Source organism: Mastigoproctus giganteus, chromosome 3, assembly GCF_048544385.1.
Source record: "Mastigoproctus giganteus isolate SK-2022 chromosome 3, ASM4854438v1, whole genome shotgun sequence".
NCBI lineage: Eukaryota > Metazoa > Arthropoda > Arachnida > Uropygi > Thelyphonidae > Mastigoproctus > Mastigoproctus giganteus.
The window spans coordinates 17,968,626-17,988,782 of NC_143577.1; the positions used below are offsets into that span (position 1 = coordinate 17,968,626).

At 33.4% G+C, this 20,157-nt stretch overlaps 1 protein-coding gene across 1 annotated transcript in view; it reads right to left on the bottom strand.

Moving 5' to 3' along the window:
* Positions 1–15,072: 15,072 nt before the first annotated feature.
* Positions 15,073–20,157, bottom strand: part of LOC150087760 (carnitine O-acetyltransferase-like) — a 75,158-nt gene continuing 70,073 nt past the window's right edge. Inside the window, exons 13-14 of the mRNA XM_090369190.1 lie at positions 19,035–19,172; positions 15,073–15,882 (exon numbers count right to left, since the gene is read on the bottom strand). Of these exons, the coding sequence (XP_090225316.1) occupies positions 15,667–15,882; positions 19,035–19,172 (354 nt within the window). The 3' untranslated portion in view covers positions 15,073–15,666. The remainder of the gene's footprint in view (positions 15,883–19,034; positions 19,173–20,157) is intronic.

Below are 20,157 nucleotides of genomic sequence, written 5' to 3' on the forward strand. Positions count from 1 at the left end.
AGTTTCAATTTTGGATAATACTTGATTTGATTTACAGTATATTCTACCGTATAAGTTGACCTTTGAAGCACTGAAAAAATTGCCTAAAATTTTAAGGGAAACTTATATGCTGAATTTAAAATTTTAAGCTTGAAGGTACTTTCTTAGGATTAGGAATCCATGAATTTATGAAAAGGATAATAATCAAGAGCTCTAGGAGTATATGCGTAGCATGATTTCCTTTAGATATACCGCAAATAGGATAATTGATTCCAGAAATTTAAATTCTTACCGAAATAAAAGGTAGCGTCCTTAAAAAAAATGTTCCAGGATGTTTGAAAATAGTGCTGTCCATTGGTTGTTTAAGTTATAAAATTATATCTTCTGGTGCTAAACAGTGTAATAGATGCTCAAGATAACTTGATATTTTATAATTTACTAAAATGGCTAATACAATGTAGAATATTTAATTTTTTATATAAATTTACTTGATACAGTGCAATAGAATGACTTTCAGTGATAATTTGTAATTACTTCTGTCACCTAATATTTATAATTATCTATCAGTATTTTAGGCTATTCATAGCTCTTTTGTATAAAATTTTAGGCACTTCTTTTGTAAAAATAATAATAAAGAAAAAAACAACAAATAAGGCTTGTTTGTATTGCTATAATAGACACTTTTTTTTTATCCCAGTTTTAACTTTCAGATTTATTTGCAGGTTGAATGAAAATCTTTCGACTCATTTTGGAGATAAAAGCAAATTAACACTTTCACCACTGGCTTTTCCGATGACTTTTTTTGACCTGGGATTGAATCAATTTGAATTAAAAAGGGAAGAGACATTTTGGGCTTTCTTCTCACTATATTAATCAGTCAGTGAAGATTGCTTGACAAAAATATGCAGTTTTTTTCTGTCAAATTATAAAAAAAAGGTTCTAAAAGTAGGATGGTTTCTCTCCAAGTAGATTAAAAAATCTAATTCTGCATATTTGCCTGAGGAAGCAGTGAATGTGTTAATACCTGCACAAGTTCTAGCACTTTAAAACTTTTTCACTCCACTGCCACAAGACAACTTAATGTGCTCTAAAGAACAGTTACAACTGAATTGCTGACAGATTCTATCAGAGTTCTACTGTAAATGTTTACAGATGCAATGGTTTGACTGCCTAAGGCATCTTTGGTTAAAAAAAAAAAAGAAAAACTGATAGTCATCCATATTAAGCATGGAGAGGGGATGAGGATTCATATATAATAGAACATCCTTCCACAACACTGCTAACTTGCCTTCCTCTTCATTAAAGACATAAAATAAAAAAATAAATAAATTTTCTGTTTATACTCTGGGACGACCAAACGGTCAGAGGAGTTCACAAGATAGACAGAATACAAGAAACAGCGCCATATTTAGCAGTCATGGGCTTGAACCCCAGTTACTCAAGGCACGTGTACTTATGCACCTGCACACCTGACCACTCGGCTACGGCGGCCAAAATTTCTGTTTATATTCCAGGACGACCAAACGGTCAGAGGAGTTCACAAGATAGATAGAATACGAGAAACAGCACTGTATTTAGCAGTCATGGGCTTGAATGCTGGTCAATCAAGGCACGTGTACTTACGCACCCGTGTGCATGACCACTAGGCTATGGTGGCTGTAGCCTGAAAACCAACCTGTTTTTAGGCACATTAGCATATATGCCTTTTGCTTCACCATGTCTGTCCACAACTCTACTTCCAGTAATGATTTATAAAGCCATTCCAAATTTCATTAAAATCAGACTAATAGAGATCCAGCAGTTATTTTTTTTTCATGTAATAACTTGTAATAACTCAACTCCCATGGATAGATTTTCATGAAATTTATTTGGGTCTTTCAGAAAGATTTGCACATCCTAAATTCCATTACAATCAGACCAACAGAAATCTGATAATTATTTCTTTGCTCGTCCGTCCGCATTTAATAACTTGATTTCAATTGAATGGGCCCTCACGGGTAGCATAGTTGGCAGAATTGCCATCTTCCCCAGTGCGAAAAAAACCACAGTTTGAATTCTGTTGATGATGGGGAATTTTTACGGGACTCTTACATGGCTGAGTTGGTCTCAGGAAGGGTTGCATAGTTTTTGTCTCCCAGAAACTTGGGTTTTTTGTCCCAAGTTTCTGGGAGACAATATTATACAGCACAATACGGCTTAAGTCACTAAAGTGCCTAAAGTCAAAATTCAGTGAATGAATTTTCTCAAAATTTTATTTGTTTTGCTAGAATGACTTTTTTTTTTTTTTTAATGAAAACACAAAAGATATTAAAACCTATAACACTTAGTACTGTGCATAGGTTGAGAAGACAGAAGATGATACTTATTGACTCCTGCAGAAATTCAAGTCTACACGTGAAGGTTGTTCCAGAAGACAGAAGTTGAAGAAGAAAAGTTGGCTCTCTGGACTTGAAGTTGGTCAGTAAATAGATACTGACTAGTTGCGACGTTCAGACTAGTTTGGAAGTGAGAGAGAGGGAATTATAGATGCCAATTCAGAAGAACAGTACCCATAGAAGTATCTATAGAAAAGGCATGTAGCAAAAACAATGTCTATGAGACAGAATGGAGAGTCTTTGTAAAGAGAAGGATCATTAATTAACCCGACCTCCCTCTTTTGAATGGAGTTTAAAAGCCTGAGAGGTTTTGGGTACATCATCACCCTAACGGGAACAATGTTTTGCGTTAGGGTGGATTTGAGATTTGCACAGAGTAAGAAATAGTTTAGAAGAAAAGTGATGCCAAGAGCAAAGAAAAACCTCAGTTTTTTAGATGCAGATTTATTTGTGCCAAGAGAGATATGCAATCTTGTCTAGAAATCTGAAGATAAGCATAGAAGTAGACAGAAGAAGATACTTATTGAAGATACTAATTCTAGAGGTTTAAAAAAAAAAAAAAAAAAAAAAAACATGGTATAAGAATAGTTATTTAGAGAGAAAAATTCTAAGTTATCTTTGCCCTGCTAGAGATTGGCATTTAGTGGTGGATATTCCAGAGGATGAAGCTGTTTGTGCAGGGCATGATTTCTCAAACTGAAAGGTGGAATGCTATGTGCTATCATCAGCAAAACTATGGATAGGACTTCCAGGCAGTAGGTCATTAATATAAAAGAGGAAAAAAATGGGAGAACCTCGGGGGATTTGACATGCCTTCCCAAATTTCATTAAAATTGGACCAATAGTTTTCCAATAATTATTTTTTTTTTTTCACACATATCACATAGGCTATCCATATACTGTAGCTGATGCACTGGGTATTGTTTGTTGCCATGTGCTAGTTGTAGGAATGAAAAATGTGGCAGATGCATAGAAACAAAATTTTCTTGGCTCATGCATAAAAGTTGTTGCTTTTTGCTCTTTTTTTAATTAATTAATTTATTTTTGTATAAATCACAAATTTGCTAATGTGCCAGAAATTTAGTAGACTGCATACATTAACGAATTTGTTTATTTTTACAAGGGCATACACAGACAAACTGGGGGTGCTAAAAATTTGCTGTCCTTCAGAATTGAATATGTATACAATTACACTGCATTCTTAAACTTTTCTGGCTTTGGCAGTATTGGGAATGGAATATTTAACAAGATCCAGAAATATTTATTATTTATTTTTTTTTCAACTAAGCTGTTCTGTCTTCAGCAACAGAAGTTGAAGGTAGAGCCCAGGTCACTGAAAGCATTTTATTTTTTTTTATTTTTTGGTTGGAACCAAAATCCAAGCATTTTATTTCATATTACAGTTCACAAGTAGAAATAGTTAAAATAATTATAAAAGACATTACTGTGCATAAAATTCTTCTCAACTTAGAAAGCTATATCTCAAAAAGAAATTCTGTACATATTAGTTAATGAAGGCCCTCATAGGTAGCACAGTTAGTATTAATCATCCCTCCCCTCCCCCACCAGATGGAAAAGACCTGAGTTCAAATCTCATCAATGACTGTGAGGAACTTCATGGGTCTTTTTCATAACATGGATCAGTTGGTTTTAGATGAGAGTAGCATGGTTTTTGATTCCTGAAAACAAGTCATTTTTGTCCAGAAAAACAGCAAATCAACCACAGAATAAAAGCAATTTACAGACATATTATACAGTGCAATTTGGACTAAAACCCTGAAACAACAACAGTTAATGAAGAGGGAGGATGGGACAAGGTGTCAGGCTGGAAGTACAGTTAGCTGCGAAGTGGTTTAAAGCAATTATTCAATTGGGAGACTCCATTTCCCAATGAATTATTTTTGTTAATAAGGGCTAGTTTAGATAAATACAAAGACTGTGTGCACTTGCCTCAAGAAAGAGTAAAAAATAATGCCGATACTGCAATTCATTTAACTTACAGTTAAGGTATGCTAATTACGGGTGATAGGGCAAGCACCTATTTGCAATTTAAAATGCAAAGATCACCACCCCTTCGTGACTTGGATGGCTCCAAGGATGATCAGAAAAGTAGCAGCTATGTTTTAATACAACAAAATGCAAGGTCTTACTTGGGAAATAATGACCCCAAAATAACATATATTTGGTGGGGTTGAATTAAAAACAGAGGAAGAAGGGATTTGGGAGTTACAATATGGTCAGACAAAGTTCTCCAAGCAGTGTAGACAGGTGGCAGGGAAGGCCCATAGTGTCCCATCAATGATTTATTCTATATTCCCTTGTAGAGATAGGGAGGCCTTTATCCCACTGCATAATACTCTGTTCATGTATGGAGACCACACCTAAAAAAAGTGATCTTACACCTCAGTTTAGCTAATTACTACTTACTCCTCAATAGCTAATTTTAAAAAAATTAATGAAAGCTGTTTGTCATACACTGTGATTCCAAACTTTTAGGTGGGAGTGTATGTAGACCTGTGTTTTGTAGGTCGTTTCAGAGCAATCTGTTAATGTACAAATTTCCTTGAAATTTTTCCAATATATTGCCATCTCTTATCTCTATTTCCCAACAAATTTTAGACATGGTTTGTTTTACACTGGTGTGCAAAATTTAAGGACCAGTCAGCTTTTCACCTGTAGCTTCTCATAGGAGTGGCTTGGATATGGGAAAAGCATACCAAAGGAACCTCGTGAGGTACAGAAATGATGAAGGAAACAACACTGACACAACAACGGAAACAAAACGGTACAGAGGGACTTTATTCAAAAATGGCAACATAGCACTGGCTGCCATGATACAGATGCATCACTGCCAAAGATGGAACAAAGGGAAGAGGTGGTCCTCAATAGGAGATATGGCCACCACTAATGTCGATGCAGGCTTTGCACCCCCTGTCCATACTTAGAACAATGTTGTTGATAAGTTCTTGTGGTAACATCATCCATTCCGCTGTGAGTGGCATCTTCAGCTAGTGAACATTTTCTTGTGGGTGTGGACATGCCACTAGGTGTCTCCCCAGAGCATCCCATATGTGTTTGATGGGATTTAGATCGGCGGAACGAGCAGGCCAATCCATACGAACAATGTCCTCACTTTCGAAAAGCATATCAACAGCTGCAGTGCGATGGGGTGCGGTGTTATCATCAATAAACACGAACTCGAGGCCAATGGCACCCCAGAATAGATGCACGTGGGGAAGGATTACCTCAGTACAGTAGCGTGCACTGGTTACAGTACTGCCTTCCTGTATCTGGAGTTGTGTACGTCCATCCAAGATAACACCTCCCCAGATGAGAACACCTTGACCGCCATATCGATCCCTTTCAGTGATGTTTGCGGGGTGATACCGTGTGCCAACCTCTCGCCAGATTAGCTGACATCCAGAATCGCTGCTGAGACTGAATCTACTCTCATCACTAAAGAGTACCTCAAATAAAAATTTTGTGGTTGTTACCTTTAGAAATAGTGTTGGTCCTTAAGTTTTGCACACCAGTGTAGATGGCAGCACAAAAACAGCTCTGAAAATCAGAGATCATACTCAACCTCAAAATTGAAGAAATTCAGTGAAACTCAGATACAGAAGTTTTCAAACCTAATAAAATGATATATAAATAAATATAATCGTACTGCATTAAAAAAAAAACTTTTTATTTTTATTCTGATTTGATTTCTGGCAATTTTAGTGTTGGACAATAAAATCAAAATAAGAAAAAAAAAATTATATTTAAAAATATATGTAAAAAGTTTTCATTTTACAAAGCTGGAAGGTTCACAAAAAAATCCCATTCACTCCTTAATTTATATAATGAACTAAGTTCATTAAGAAATTAATCCTTTCCAAGCTGAAAGGGAAAATTTTCTGCAGAAATTGTAAATTAAGGCACTGTAATCTGCATATAACTGCAAAAAATGTTAAGGTAAACATTTTTAACAGGTGCATTATTAAATGGAACAGATTTGTTGCTCGTGTGATATCTGCAAGGCAGCTATCACACTTTATTTTAATTATATGCCAAACTCAAAAATACTGAACAGAAATAAACAAGAGAAACCAATAATAATAATGTGTTTATCACTATTTATTCATCTCCCAAACTGAAACACAGATGCTTGCGTATGGTGTTGGGCAGATGCAATATAAATACAGCAGACTCTCAATTTACTGGGAATGGATTAACCGGACAGTTCAAGAATCCAAATAAAAAAAAAAAAAAAAAAACCCAGAAATCATAAAATTCAAGTAATAACTAAAATATGTATAAACAGATGTTTTGCAAGTTGTAAATAAGCAACGTTATAAGTCGTCATTGGGAAATATACCTATTATCTTGCAACCCCCGCTGTTTTCATACTCAAAAAAAAAAAAAAAAAAAGTTTAGTTTGTTTTAGTGCATCGCATCGATTGTTGTGTTCCGTTGCACCACAAAAAGACAAATTTTGTTTCGTTATTTGTCAGGGATGTCAATGTTTTTTTTTTTTTTTTTGTTTAGAAATTGCAAAAACGATGGGTAAATGCAAAAGAGTTGCACTTTCACAGTTCAACAAAAACTTGAAATTATTCCAAAGTTTGAAAACCGTGCATCTGTTAAATCTTTAAGGAACCATTACAATGTTAGTGATCAAACCATACGTGACATCGTAAAAAATAAAGGGAAGTAGCATCATATTGGACACGCGGGTAGTGCGTGGTAAGTTTTTAATTTATCTGTGGCCATATTTTTTATGTAGGTCGTTGAACATTTTTTAATACAGTAAGTCACGATTTACACAACTTCAGATTTATGCACATTTTTTTCACTTTTTTTTTTTTAGGATTGTAAAATTTAAAACAAACAATCAATAACGATGATCAGAGCACAAACAAATTGCACAAGTGAGATATGGAATAACGAGAAAAAAATACAAAAGAGAAGATTCTTAAAATTTATTTATGATTTTTTGAAGATTTCAGTGAAGGAGACACATTTCACCATAATAATGTAAAAACTCACAGAATTCCAGCTATTGGTATTATCGCAAATGCAATAAGATAGACTTTACTACCCATTTATAATTAGATGCACTAACAGAAAAGTCCAATAACATGGAAAGTGCAAATTGTTTTTTTGGTGATAATAGTGAGTTTTCACCTTAACCTTGTGAAGTTCTTTACAGATAATTTCATTTTGACTGTTATCATGGTGCCAACTAAGAGAATAAGTGGTACTGGTAAATCTACCAACAAAAGGAAAGCGATTGATTTGGATCAGAAAATTAAAATAATAAGGATGTATGAAAATGGTCAAACATTAACAATTATTGCACTGAATTCAGATTTGTCAATAATAATATAGTAGCAATATGTTATTAGCCATTCCCGAGTTATGAACGTAAGAAGTCCTTGAACGCATCTCTTACATATGTAGGGGACTTTTGTATTTTTGGATTAACCAGGAAATCGATTATCTGGGATTTTTTTTTTTTTACCATCTATCCCGAAAAATGGAGAGTTTACTGTATTTGTATTTCTGTCAGTTTCTCATTTTTAGTTCGCAAAACCAAAGCTTTGTGGGCAAGATTAGCCAGCTCTCGCTGGTCTCAGAGATACCACACAGGAATGAGGTATCTCTGAGACGAGAGTACTACATAGGAATGGGAGTTAAATAGAAGAAAGCTGGATGCTATTGCTTGCATAGTATCCATAAAATGTCAAATTGGAAATTTAATTCCTCATATATGAGTGAAAACAGAAAATACTAATCATTTAGAGAATGTTGGTGGGGAAAGATACATAGGAGGACTTGATTTTGTGTGTGTCAGATGCAACATTGGCAGTGTGGGGTTAAGCTTATTACAATGACTTTGTTGCTTTGGAAACAATTAGTATTGCTTATAGATAGGATTGAATTGTGCAAGTTCATAACTTATGAACTATATCGGGTCAGATAAATAATGCAGCTTTGTCAGCTTATAAGATGCACTTTTTTCCTTATAAATACCTTAAAAAATTGCTCTGCATCTTAGGAGCTGAAAGTGGCAATACAGCACATGCGCAAAACTGAAAAATCAGCAAGCAACACAATGTAGTTAATAGATAGTTTACATCACGATCACGGCCAGTACACTTTTCAGTAATTAGTAGGCTGTTGTTGGAGTAACAAGTGAATTCCAGTTATATATTTAAGCCCTAATCAATGGCAGGCACATCAAGAAGGCAAAATTATACTATTGATGTTGAGGATAATGATGATGATCAAGTCTGAAGTTGAATAATACTAAAATAAGAGTAATAATCCTATACCTGCCTTTATTGGCTTTTATTTTTATTTAATTTTAAATTTCCATTAAATTTATATAACAATAAATTTTTTTCAAAAGTTTTTTCCCTTAAATTTACCATTCCAAAATTAGGGCAAGCCTTCCATGCCGCAGTGTCTGATAAGCTGACAAATACGGTATGTTTATTGGCGATTTATAATTCATGAAGGTGCATAAAATCTTAGCTTTAAACTTATTGACAATTTGCATGATGAATGTAATTGGAGTGGACATGACCAACCTTTAATTACTGAGATGATATTTAGTAGGAAAAATTATATACTGTATTTTTGAAAATGTTCAAACCAATGACAGAATGTGTTAGCACATTATAGTCTGCATATCGAATAATTCTTGGGATAACAGGTGAGTAACACATCTCAGTTCTACTGAGATGTGTTACTCACCTCTCAGTAGAACTCACCTCTCAGTAACACCTGTATAAAAAAGTATGTGATATAAAAGTTAATGTTCTTATGTTTAAATTTACGAACAGGACACAGAGTTCTACACAACTAAAAATTCCTGGGATGGCAGTTCTACCTTGTTAACTATTCATTCAATAATAATAAGTCATCGTGAGCTTTGGTGATTAAAGACCAGTCCATTTCCTCCATACCTCTCTTTAGTGTTATCATGTGTTATATCTGTTAGCAAACTATGAGAAAGAAAAGCATAGGATGTATGATACAATGTGTTTAGTAGTATATTGCTGTGTATGATTTTTTTTTTTACTTAGAGTATCTTCTAATATCGTTTTGAAGTACTGAAGTTAAATATTAATCAATATACCTAGAACTGAAAAATAACGTAAAACGTAAACTGCAGCCATTATCAACCCACTGAAGGATTGAAGCCTCCTCAACGAAACGATACATGTTGAGGGAAAGGGACCATAATCTGCCACGCTGGTTCAGTGTGGATTGGCAGATCAACCTTATTTAGCAGTCAGGGGGCTTGAACCCTGGTCTACTCAAAGAGCATGTGCTACTGCACTCTGGCTCCTGACCATTCAGCTACGGCGGCCACTCAGTTACCCAACTGAACTGACAAGGAAACCTTAACTTCATGTTGATCTTTCTTTCCTTGGAAATATTCTACGCAAGTCAGCACAATAAAGGGAAAATAACAAGCAAAAAAATTATTTTTTGAAGGATACTGGGCAACTAATCAGCTGCTGACACAAACTGTATAACAAAAATATTTTTGAAAATTTACTGAAAAGATAATATACAAAAACTTGTCTTACCAATCAATTGCTTGCTCTTGATAAGTGAGTAAGCAAGAACTGTTCTTATGCATGCTTGTATTTGCATGGTGAAAGATGAGCACAAAATAAATACACAAGAGATTTTTCATTAAAATTTTAATTTCTTTTTTGTCTTGCAGTTTAAATTGAGAGCTGTTTCCTTATGAGCCTAACTGTGTTCAAGTGTAATAAGTTGTGTGCATTGAATGTGTCTATTCTCCTTAAGCAGTCAGCTTTTACTATAATTTATTTCTTCCGTTTATATCACCATCACTTTAGTGGCAGCTGGTGCAGTCCTGAAATTATTTATAGTTGTTGGCATCCACTGGAAGAGTGGAGTTGGCCTAATACATCCATGTTAGTATGTAAAGTTGAAGTGCCTTAAGACTGGGCCAAGCACTTGTGACACCTTAATGCTTTGTGATTATAGTTTTTCTTTAGTTTTTAATATCCCAATCAATAGTCCCCCTAAGGAGGGAAGACTATTTTTATTGTATAGATATTTAAAATTTCAACTGAGTTTTTTTTTTTTTTTTTATGTAATAATGAAATTACCATTTGTAGATAAAAAAAAACATTGGTCCAATGTCTGTTCGTTTTATGTTTTTCTTTAGCATCAGTACCAAGTTTTGAAAATAACACAAGCCTTTAATAAAAACTGGAAAATATTACAAAACTACCTTCATCATTTTTCTTTAATATACTGTGTAAAAAGCTCTTTTAATAACAATTTTCAGTTAAGCTATACATATGCATTCCAATATGCTTTTTTTTTGTTTTTTAAACACAATCTGATATACTAAATTCTCAAAAATGTATTTTACATTGTTCTATCAACATGAAAAATCTATTACAAATTCACTTGTTGTTTTTCAATACAGATAATTATTTTAATTTGTTTGTCTTTGTTTTCAGTTATAGTAACATGATCATAAAATATAAATTCAAAAGTTTACTCAAATAATCAGGTATCCCTCCCCCCGCCATTACCTGGTTTGCAGATCGATTCAGACACTTGTATTACACATACAATATTTTTGCTGATACCAACCAAAACAGAAAATGTGGCTGAAATTTTTCATCAAAGTAGTAGAATAAAGTCCGCCTTACAGGGAAAGAATTATCGAAAAGAAGGAAAACTCCAAAGAGCCAGCAAGTCAGTATATATATCTTCAGGTTTAGGGTTTTCATGAAGAAATATAATGAATGGAAGAAAATTTTCAGAAGTGAACATTCCAGAATGCCAGCAAGATTATATGTCTCCTTAACTGGCTAAAGCTGTCACAAACAAATGAAAATTTAGGAAGAATAAAATGAAGGTTGTCTAATGAAGAATAAATGGAAATACCTGGGAAAAGCAGGAGGAGGAGGGATTTGTCTGCTGATGCCCATTGTTTTTTCAAAGTAAAGCTGCATGGCATTCCAGCAAGTGAAGGAAGAAAGTAGTTTCAATAACCCCTCAAACCCAAGGTTGAAGGCCTATTTACATTATGAAATTAATAAAGCCATCTTTTGCCATACATAATTTGTTCGTGGTTTTCTTAGGACCAGAGGAATACATTACATTTTTGTTTGATATTAAGTTGCAGTGTGGTTTAGTTAAGTTTTCTGTTTCACTCATGGCAGACTTTCATTTATGCTTTTACACACACTCTTTTCAATTTAGTCTAAGCTGTTGTGCCATAAAAAATTAAACCAACCAATCTTTTCAACTTATATTTACTTTTTAAATATTTTTATACAATTCACAACTACATTCACTCTTCATTCACAAAAACCCTAATGTTTGTTATTTGGTTTTTAGGAGCATTAGCAACTAAGGCCATATTGCTCCGGGGATATGCAGTGGTCATTCCCTGACCGTTCCGCATCCTCTGTATTTGGTGGTCACGGGCTCGAACCCCTGTCTAATCAAGAAGCGTGTGCTACGCATTGCTGCTCCTGCCCACCTGGTTACGGAGGTGCCCGAAAACCCTAAACCTGCAAAGAAACATACTGGCTTTTTGGAGTTTTCCCTTCTTTTCCATCACTCTTTCTATACAGGTGGACTTCATTCTAAATCTTTTAAAAAATTTGAGCTACATTTCCTGTTTTGTTCAGTGCAGACAATGTTATATGTATTTCACTCCTGACATCTACAAAACCATTATACATATACAATCAATTTTAAAACTCCACACCTTGTACTTATGTTCTACATGCATTTCCACAGTATTGCAACAGATAAACCACAAAAACAAGTAGTTCATCTTCATAATTCCCTTTTATCTCAGAATAATGAAGAATCTAAAAAGCAGAAATTGCAATACACTTTGAAACAAAGCTTTGTTTTCTATATAATCTCGACAACAAATAAAAAGTTGAAGGCCTATTTACATTATGAAATTAACAAAGCCATCTTTTGCCATACATAATTTGTTCATGGCTTTTTTCTTAGGACCAGAGGAGTACATTACATTTTTATTTTGATATTAAGTTGCAGTGTGGTTTTAGATTTCAAAATATAATTGGAGTTGATCCCACCAGCAAGTTCTCAGGGGTTAAACATATTTAGTTTAATATTTGAAAAATAGATTCTATAGATTTTAAATGTTATTCCATGCACAATAATCATTTTTAAACTTCGTATATTCAGAATACCAGCACTAGAAACTAATGAACAAGCAACAGACAGGTCCAAAAAAAAAGGGTTAATATATGCATGTTCTCATCACTTGCGCTATATGACCAAAAGTATTCGAATGCCTCTCCACAATTATGAACTGTACAAAAAAAAGCCTGTTTTGAGGAGTTACAGACAGCTGGATCTCATGAAGTTTACTTTCGGGAAGTATGCTGTAGATCATTCGAATAAGTTGCCTGGCCACAGTGGTTGAGGCAGAGGGTTTGAAAGTTCAAAGCAGAACTGGTTAGCTACATATGGTGATAATTTTTTTCCATTTTTGGCAGATGCAGTAGATGTTCACTTCCTTGCAACATCCAGCCATTATAATACTAATATTGGCTCACATGTACCACTATAAACCTTGTGGGTCTGGCCCTGCAGCAGCAGTAGTATATTACATTGTGGACAGAAACTCAAGACTTTCAATTAAATTAAAAGCTCTTTTTGCAACTACCTGTGTGTTCAAGTTAGAGACATCCAACAATGCAAAATGGCAGTTGGAATGGTGTTGTTCCTGATACTGATGGGCTCTACAACAGTCAGAGGAGGTGATATGGAATTGAATCATACTACACAATGTTTTGTTCTGATGGATGTGTTTAGGTGTGCAATATTGCTTCCTTTCAGAGTGTATAGTCTCAGCTGTGAAGCAGTCTACTCGCAAGGGGTGTTTCAACTGGTTCAGACTTACTTGTTGACAATAACTGAATCATAAAGTCCATGATGTACTTGACAAATATGCACAACAATGCTCCATGTCATACCAAAAGAGTTATACAAGAGTGGCTTGTGGATTACTTGAAAAGTTGGACTGGCTGGCTCAGGGCCCTAACTCCCATTCCCACTGAACATATGTGGAGCAAATTGGAGTGTCGCATTAGGCTACAGCCAAAATGGCCTTCTAAACGGGCTCTATTCCTCCTTCAAAGCAGCTGCTACAAGATGAGTACTGGCCAACACCTACCAGAAGCTGTAAGAAAGTGCACGGATAAATTGAGGCTGTCATACCGGCTAAAGGTAGTCCCTACTACATAATACATTTTTGAATTAAAAGTTTATTTTTAATTAAAAGATTTTGAATTAAAAGCCCTTTTTTCAACTATTTGTGTGTCTGAATATTTTGGTCGTATTAGTGTATGTCCGTAACTGCTGATTAAGAAGTAGAGGAAAATTTTATAGCTACTGAGTATCAATTATCAAACTTTAACTCAATTGGTGTGGTGGCTGCATAGGCACCAAAGGACAATACATTTGAAATTTTTACATTTACACTTGTTGTTGATGCAAGCCTGCTAGAGGTAATTAACTGATTTGCAGTGCAGCACTGAATTAAAATTAATTTTTTTGGAAAACAGATAAAACAGAAAGAACTACCCAAAGAATAAAAATTCACAAATTTCAGAAATTTTTCTGCAAAAATGGTATTCTGGAATTTTTTTTTTCATCTTTTGTATCCATCTCCACTTCCAAAAATTAAAATTTATTTCAGGATATTGAGATTAAATTTATAAAATCAGTTGAGCTTCTAGCACAAAAAACAAAACAAAACAAAAACAACACAGTAGGTATTAATAAAATTTAAGGCAATATAAAGAAAAGCAGCTTATTAACGTAAACTTTACAAAACTTTGTTGTTTCCTTTTGCAGCCATTAAATTTGTTTTCAGAAGAGTCCAGTGGGTGATTTGAGTTGATGAGGCCTGGGTTAAGTTATCTGCATTACATATATGAACTGCAAGTTCACACATGCAGTTCATATGGGCAGAATGTTTTGGTGCAAGATTAAAAATTCTGGAACAAACTCTGGATTAACTCACATGAAAAGACCTACTTCTTCATCTTCAGAAAAATTCAGACCCTTCAAACCGATTAAAATGACATAGCAAGTATTTTTCAGTGATTCCTGCATTCATGGAGCATCTATCTACACTTATGGATCTGTAAATTGCTCTGGTGATAGTCAACAGAGTCAACAGTTTTCATTTAAGTGTAATTGTTGTGTAGTTTATGCTCATCTACTTTCAGAGCATAATATAGAGCAATGATAAATTTAAAGAAGAGTTGTATAAACTATTAGAAGGGTGTGCCAACAAAGGGAATAATTTATTATTATTATTATTGCTAATGCTGTATAAGCTTTGCTTCCTAGCATCATTCTGCCAATGATAATTCTAACAACCATGAGAGAATGGATTGCAATACTAAAGAACAATGCTGCATTATTCATCATATCTGACAGCAATGAACCATCATTTAATATTGTAACTGAGAAATATGGTTTTGTACGAACCTTATGCTGCATTATTTTTCATTTAGTTTTCTTTTAATATTTCATTTCCAATTAAAAATAGAAAAAAAAAATAATAATAATAAAATGGGAATTTTTTATTCAGTTTAAACTTCTATAGCATGGTTAGTCTAAAGACACTTTAGGTCTTTGAACAAGATATTAATAAACTATCCTATTTCATCCTATAGAATGTTTTTATAAAACGTTCCTGTGCAGTCCTTAATAATGTTGAAGGAAAACCAGTGAAATTCTTTATCACTAATCATCAAGCTTACGGAGATACTGCTCAAGTGCTTTGGCTAGCTTAGATACAGAAGCTAATAATTTGCTCAATGCTTTCATCAAGACAAATAAATTTAATATAAATGCAGAGCAAGCTGATAAGAAAACAAAACATGAAGAGAGAAAAAAAGTTTTCCCCTCCCTTATTTTTTGTTATTCAATTCAAAATATAATGAAAACTTGTTATAAGCTGAACCAAGTCACTCTTGGTCAATTGAAGCTAACCTATTACACTATCACTATAATATATTGAAGATGTGATTTTCTGCCTGCTGAAAGTCACATTAAACCATTCCTCCCCTACAAAAATATTGGCACTGATATCATTAAAAAATATCAAATGAGCATTCCTAGCTTGAAGGCATAATATAACATGGTGACACTGCAAAAGGCTTAAGATTTACATGAATCAGTATACACCATTAGTATTTAAAAATCTGACATTTTTTGATACTCAAAATTAACTTTTTTTTTTTTTCATATCAAAATATCACAGTTTTGACTGCTGTACCCTTAGCAGAATATCATGCATGTCTGTAAGGCTATCTATGAGAGATGACATGTAGTTACTTGAATGGGTTTCTGGACTACTGTTACAGGCAGACAATCCAAAGTTGATGGATGTAGATTGAGGATTATAGCAACAACCATATCCGTTGGGAACTGCTGGTCCATAACACATAAAAGCATCTACTTTTGATGGAACCTGTGAAAGAGGAATAAAAATATCAAGGATTAATAAAAAAAAAAAAAAAAAAAAAAATATATATATATATATATATATACACACACACAAAAAAAAAAAAAAAAAAAAAATCTAGTTAAGTCGTATTTTCAGGTAAAGTCTGGTGATGTGGTTTGAACTTGGAGTGGTAGCACCTAAGAAACTGTTGTGACCAGTTACCTATGTGATAAAAGATTTGTTCAAGTTATGCTGCTGTAATTTGTTGATGAGAAATTCACTTGAAATTGAATGTAGCATGACTACTGCCTAATGCTAATTGTATAGCTTTCAATTTCTTCAAGCATCTGATTAGTCAGGCATCTTTACATAGTGTATGGTTGTTTGTATGATTTTTGACAGTAACAAACAGGTTTCCCTTCAGATTTCAATTCTTGGTTTTCTCCTCAATTTTCAGAATAAAATTCCTTAACTTGATTTTCTGTCAAAAATTGGAAATATTCTGCAATTAGATAATTAAAGAAAAACAATTCAAAAATATCCAACATTAACATATTTTTCATGTGCTTTACAATTGTTGAGTCATTAAAATTCAACAACATACTTTAATAATCAACAGATAGTAAACTACTTTCTTTTACTCACTGTTTAATGTAAAGCAGAAAGTACTCATTTAAACTAAACAATCATTGGCTGCCTTCTATTTTCAAACATTTTTTACCCTACAGTATAGCTGATATAATTCTTTCTTTCTTTATCCTGGCTTCTTCAAGCAAATAAGAACCTTTTATAGTCTCTTTTTTTTTTTATTTAGCACTGCCATGCAATAATCAGCATATAGTCCAGTCATGCTTTGCATCAATATCTTTTACTTTAAAAGTTACAAATATTACTGTCTTGTACTTTAAAAGTTACAAATATTTTAAGATTTTTGTCTGTGAACAGTAAATTATATCTTATATAATAATCATAGAGAAAAATTTCCTCAGAGAAGTGTTTGTTAGAAAAGCTAATGAGGTTAAATGATGCAAGACCTCAGGAAAGGATGGTATATATCAGTTATACTTAAAAAGACTGCATGCAAGTGTATCGAACCATTGGGAATATTAATGAAGACTTCACTAGACTCCAGAAAGGTTCTCTTGCTAAAGAAGAGTTGGGTAACTAGAGGGTCAGTGAGTTTAATTTCTTGATATGGCAGATCTTGGAGTCTGTGGTTAAGGATTTACGACCATCTTGACAAGAATGTTATCTTGAATAATTCCCAGCACAGGTTTATTAAGGGCAGGTCATACCTGACCAATCTAGTAAATTACTATGAGGTAGAAATTATAAAGAGATGGATGCAAGTAACAATTTTGACATTACACAACTAGAAACATAATAGTTTTGATGCCATTTTCTTCAGGCTGCTACATAAACTGGAATTACTGATAAGATCATTACACAAAATGCTAAAAGAGAGGAGACAATTGTCATAACATGCATGTGTGATCAGATCAGATACATTTATATTGTATATATAAATGTATATTACTGTTTTTATTCACTGTAAATTCTGGATTTGCAAAAGAGTTCCACAAAAATACTACCACATCACTGTTGTTAATAAAATTTTAATATTGTTTTGCATGTAGAGTATTATTCCTTCTCACTGAGATATAATTTTTTTTATAAATCATACAACTCAATTTATGAATACCAAAATGTGAAAGCTTTGTAAAAATATAAACTTGGATGTATTTATATATAATCCTATGGAATATGCTTTTATTTAAAAATAATAAATAAATTTGTTTTTGCCTAGTTCTGTACTTTGTTCACAACTGTATATAAACATTTCTTACATGAATTAGCTATACAGGTAGTTCCTGCTTTATGAATTTTCACTTTATGAGTTTTTTTTTTTTTTCCCCCAAGTATCAAGTATCATCAAAATCGAAAATATGAACAATAATTGCAAAAAAATGAATGTTAAGCATTCATAAATATTGCATTTCAAACCACGCGCATAGCTATACAATACAGTGTACTCTGCTTTATGATATTAATCCGTTCCAGAGACACCATCGTATCATGAAAATATCATAATGTATTATTGGGTTCACCCAATAATACATTGTTTTTTGGTAATTCTTTCCATGACCTCGGAAGTTGAAATTTTTGCTATATAACTCTCTAAAAGGTCGTTTTTACAGTGTAAATTGTATTAGTTACCAATTCAAATCATTAAAATGCACTACACTTTCATCGTTATATGTTCTGTTATAAGAACCAAAACCAATTTTGAACGGCTTTGTGATATTTTTCTAAAGCACATTTCTGGTGGTTGCAACCATAAAACAATTTGCACTTTTTGGTTTATTGGGCTTTTCTGTTACTGCAAGCAATTTTTTTTTTTTTTAAGCTTCATAAACTTGTTACTTTATGCAAACCATGTTAGTTGCAATTTGTGTGTTTTATTTGTTAGTTGCAATTCGTTCATTATGCATGCTATTAAAATTTAAAAAGAAAAGAGAAGATTATCTTGGAAATAAATGCCTCTTGAAGCATTTTTTGAAGACGACTCCTTGTGCAACAAACCAACAAGTGTCGAGCCAATAATGAGTGATCAACAAGTGTGCATTTAGTTGATAATGACGGTGAAGAATAAACATTCTTTAACATTTGTAAGTCATAAATAATTTCTCTATTATTATAATTTACTTGATTTTACAGGCTACGTTTTCATTTCTTTGGATAAATAAATCATTGTTTAAACATAAACTAACTAATTTCATTGTTGATAACGTAACCCCTATTTTTAGCATTATGTCTATGAGAAATAAATTTGCGCTTTACAAGCACGTGCTAGGAATTAATTAACTCGTAAAGTTGGGAACTACCTGTACTTCCTTTGTTTTGATTAAAATAAAATCAGAATAATTTAAGTTTTATTACTATTAATTACTGGTACTACTGCCTGTATAGGCTCTATCCCTAATTAGCATGAATGTTTTCACCTTGATCAAAGCCTATATTTTGTTTGTCTATTCAGATATTAAAGTGGTTAAATGAAAATGAAATTAACCAGTTTAAAATTAAAAGTTTGTAATCACTAAACAACAAATGGTAATTTTAGGTTCTTAAACAGAATTTAAGAAATATTGGCAATTTGGTAAGAAATATGGTCTTACCTGACTTGTAGAAAGCCTAAAATGTGTACTAGTAACATAACCAGTATCTAGGAATAGTTCTGGAACATTAAAACCGTTCTCAACAGCTACTAACTTCAATCCTAGAAGTAAACGATCCACTCCAAGTCCATTTATAGCCTGAAAGGAAAGAGTGTGTTATTTTTCACATAAAAGTGCTAGTAGTATAGAAGATGGTGCAGGAGAGAGGGACCTGTTTCCCAACAAAGTTTCAAACATGTTCCCCAACTTTATGATTAAACACAGTGAAAATGTAACTGAAGATATTCTGTCATCACTGTTTATACATTTGTTATGTGTACAAGTATCTGAAATTTCAATCATTCCCCAACTGGGAGAATGGTCAAAAATAGTGATAAGTGATCCACTTTCTCTTTTCACCACTATAGAACTAGAGATATGGGTGTGCACAAAGGAATTATGTCCATAGTTAACTTGCTAACTGTGAAAATTAGGATGCTCAGCTTGTTGGTTAAGCTACTAAGGGAACTGTGATTTTCAGAGTTGCTGTTGTTGGGTTTTAGGTTCATTAATGACTTAGAATAAAAATAAAAACCTTGTGTGTGTGTGTACATGCAAGCTTATCCATTCTGCTGATATTTTAATTTACATTGTTTCAGGCAACGTGTTGTTGCTATGCTAAACAGCCACTGATGTTTGACATCTCTTTTTTCTTTATTTTAATTTATTTAGCATGGTTGTAGTGGGTGTAGTTGCTTGGCACTCTCATACTACTAACGTCTATAGACTGGTTGATTTTGTTTTTATGTTCTTATTTATACTTCATTTTTCAGTTGACAATTTGCCTTTACACTGTGAAGGTGCTTAAGCTATTCTGGTTTATTTTTCACTGCATAAAGGCTGCCATTATGCAAATCTATTGCATTGGCAAGCTGATAGTATTATGTCAGTTGTTGTCCAATGTATTGATTTGTATGATGTTCGAAATGCAGTGATTCCATGACTATCGTTGCCCTGATGAGATAGGACACAATGATTGTTTTTAAATTTTATTTGTTTCTTTTATTGGTCCCTGTGATGTGGATTGTTTACAGTATCAAAGTTCTGATATTTCATGTTATTTGGCCTTGGCATTTTCTGGGGA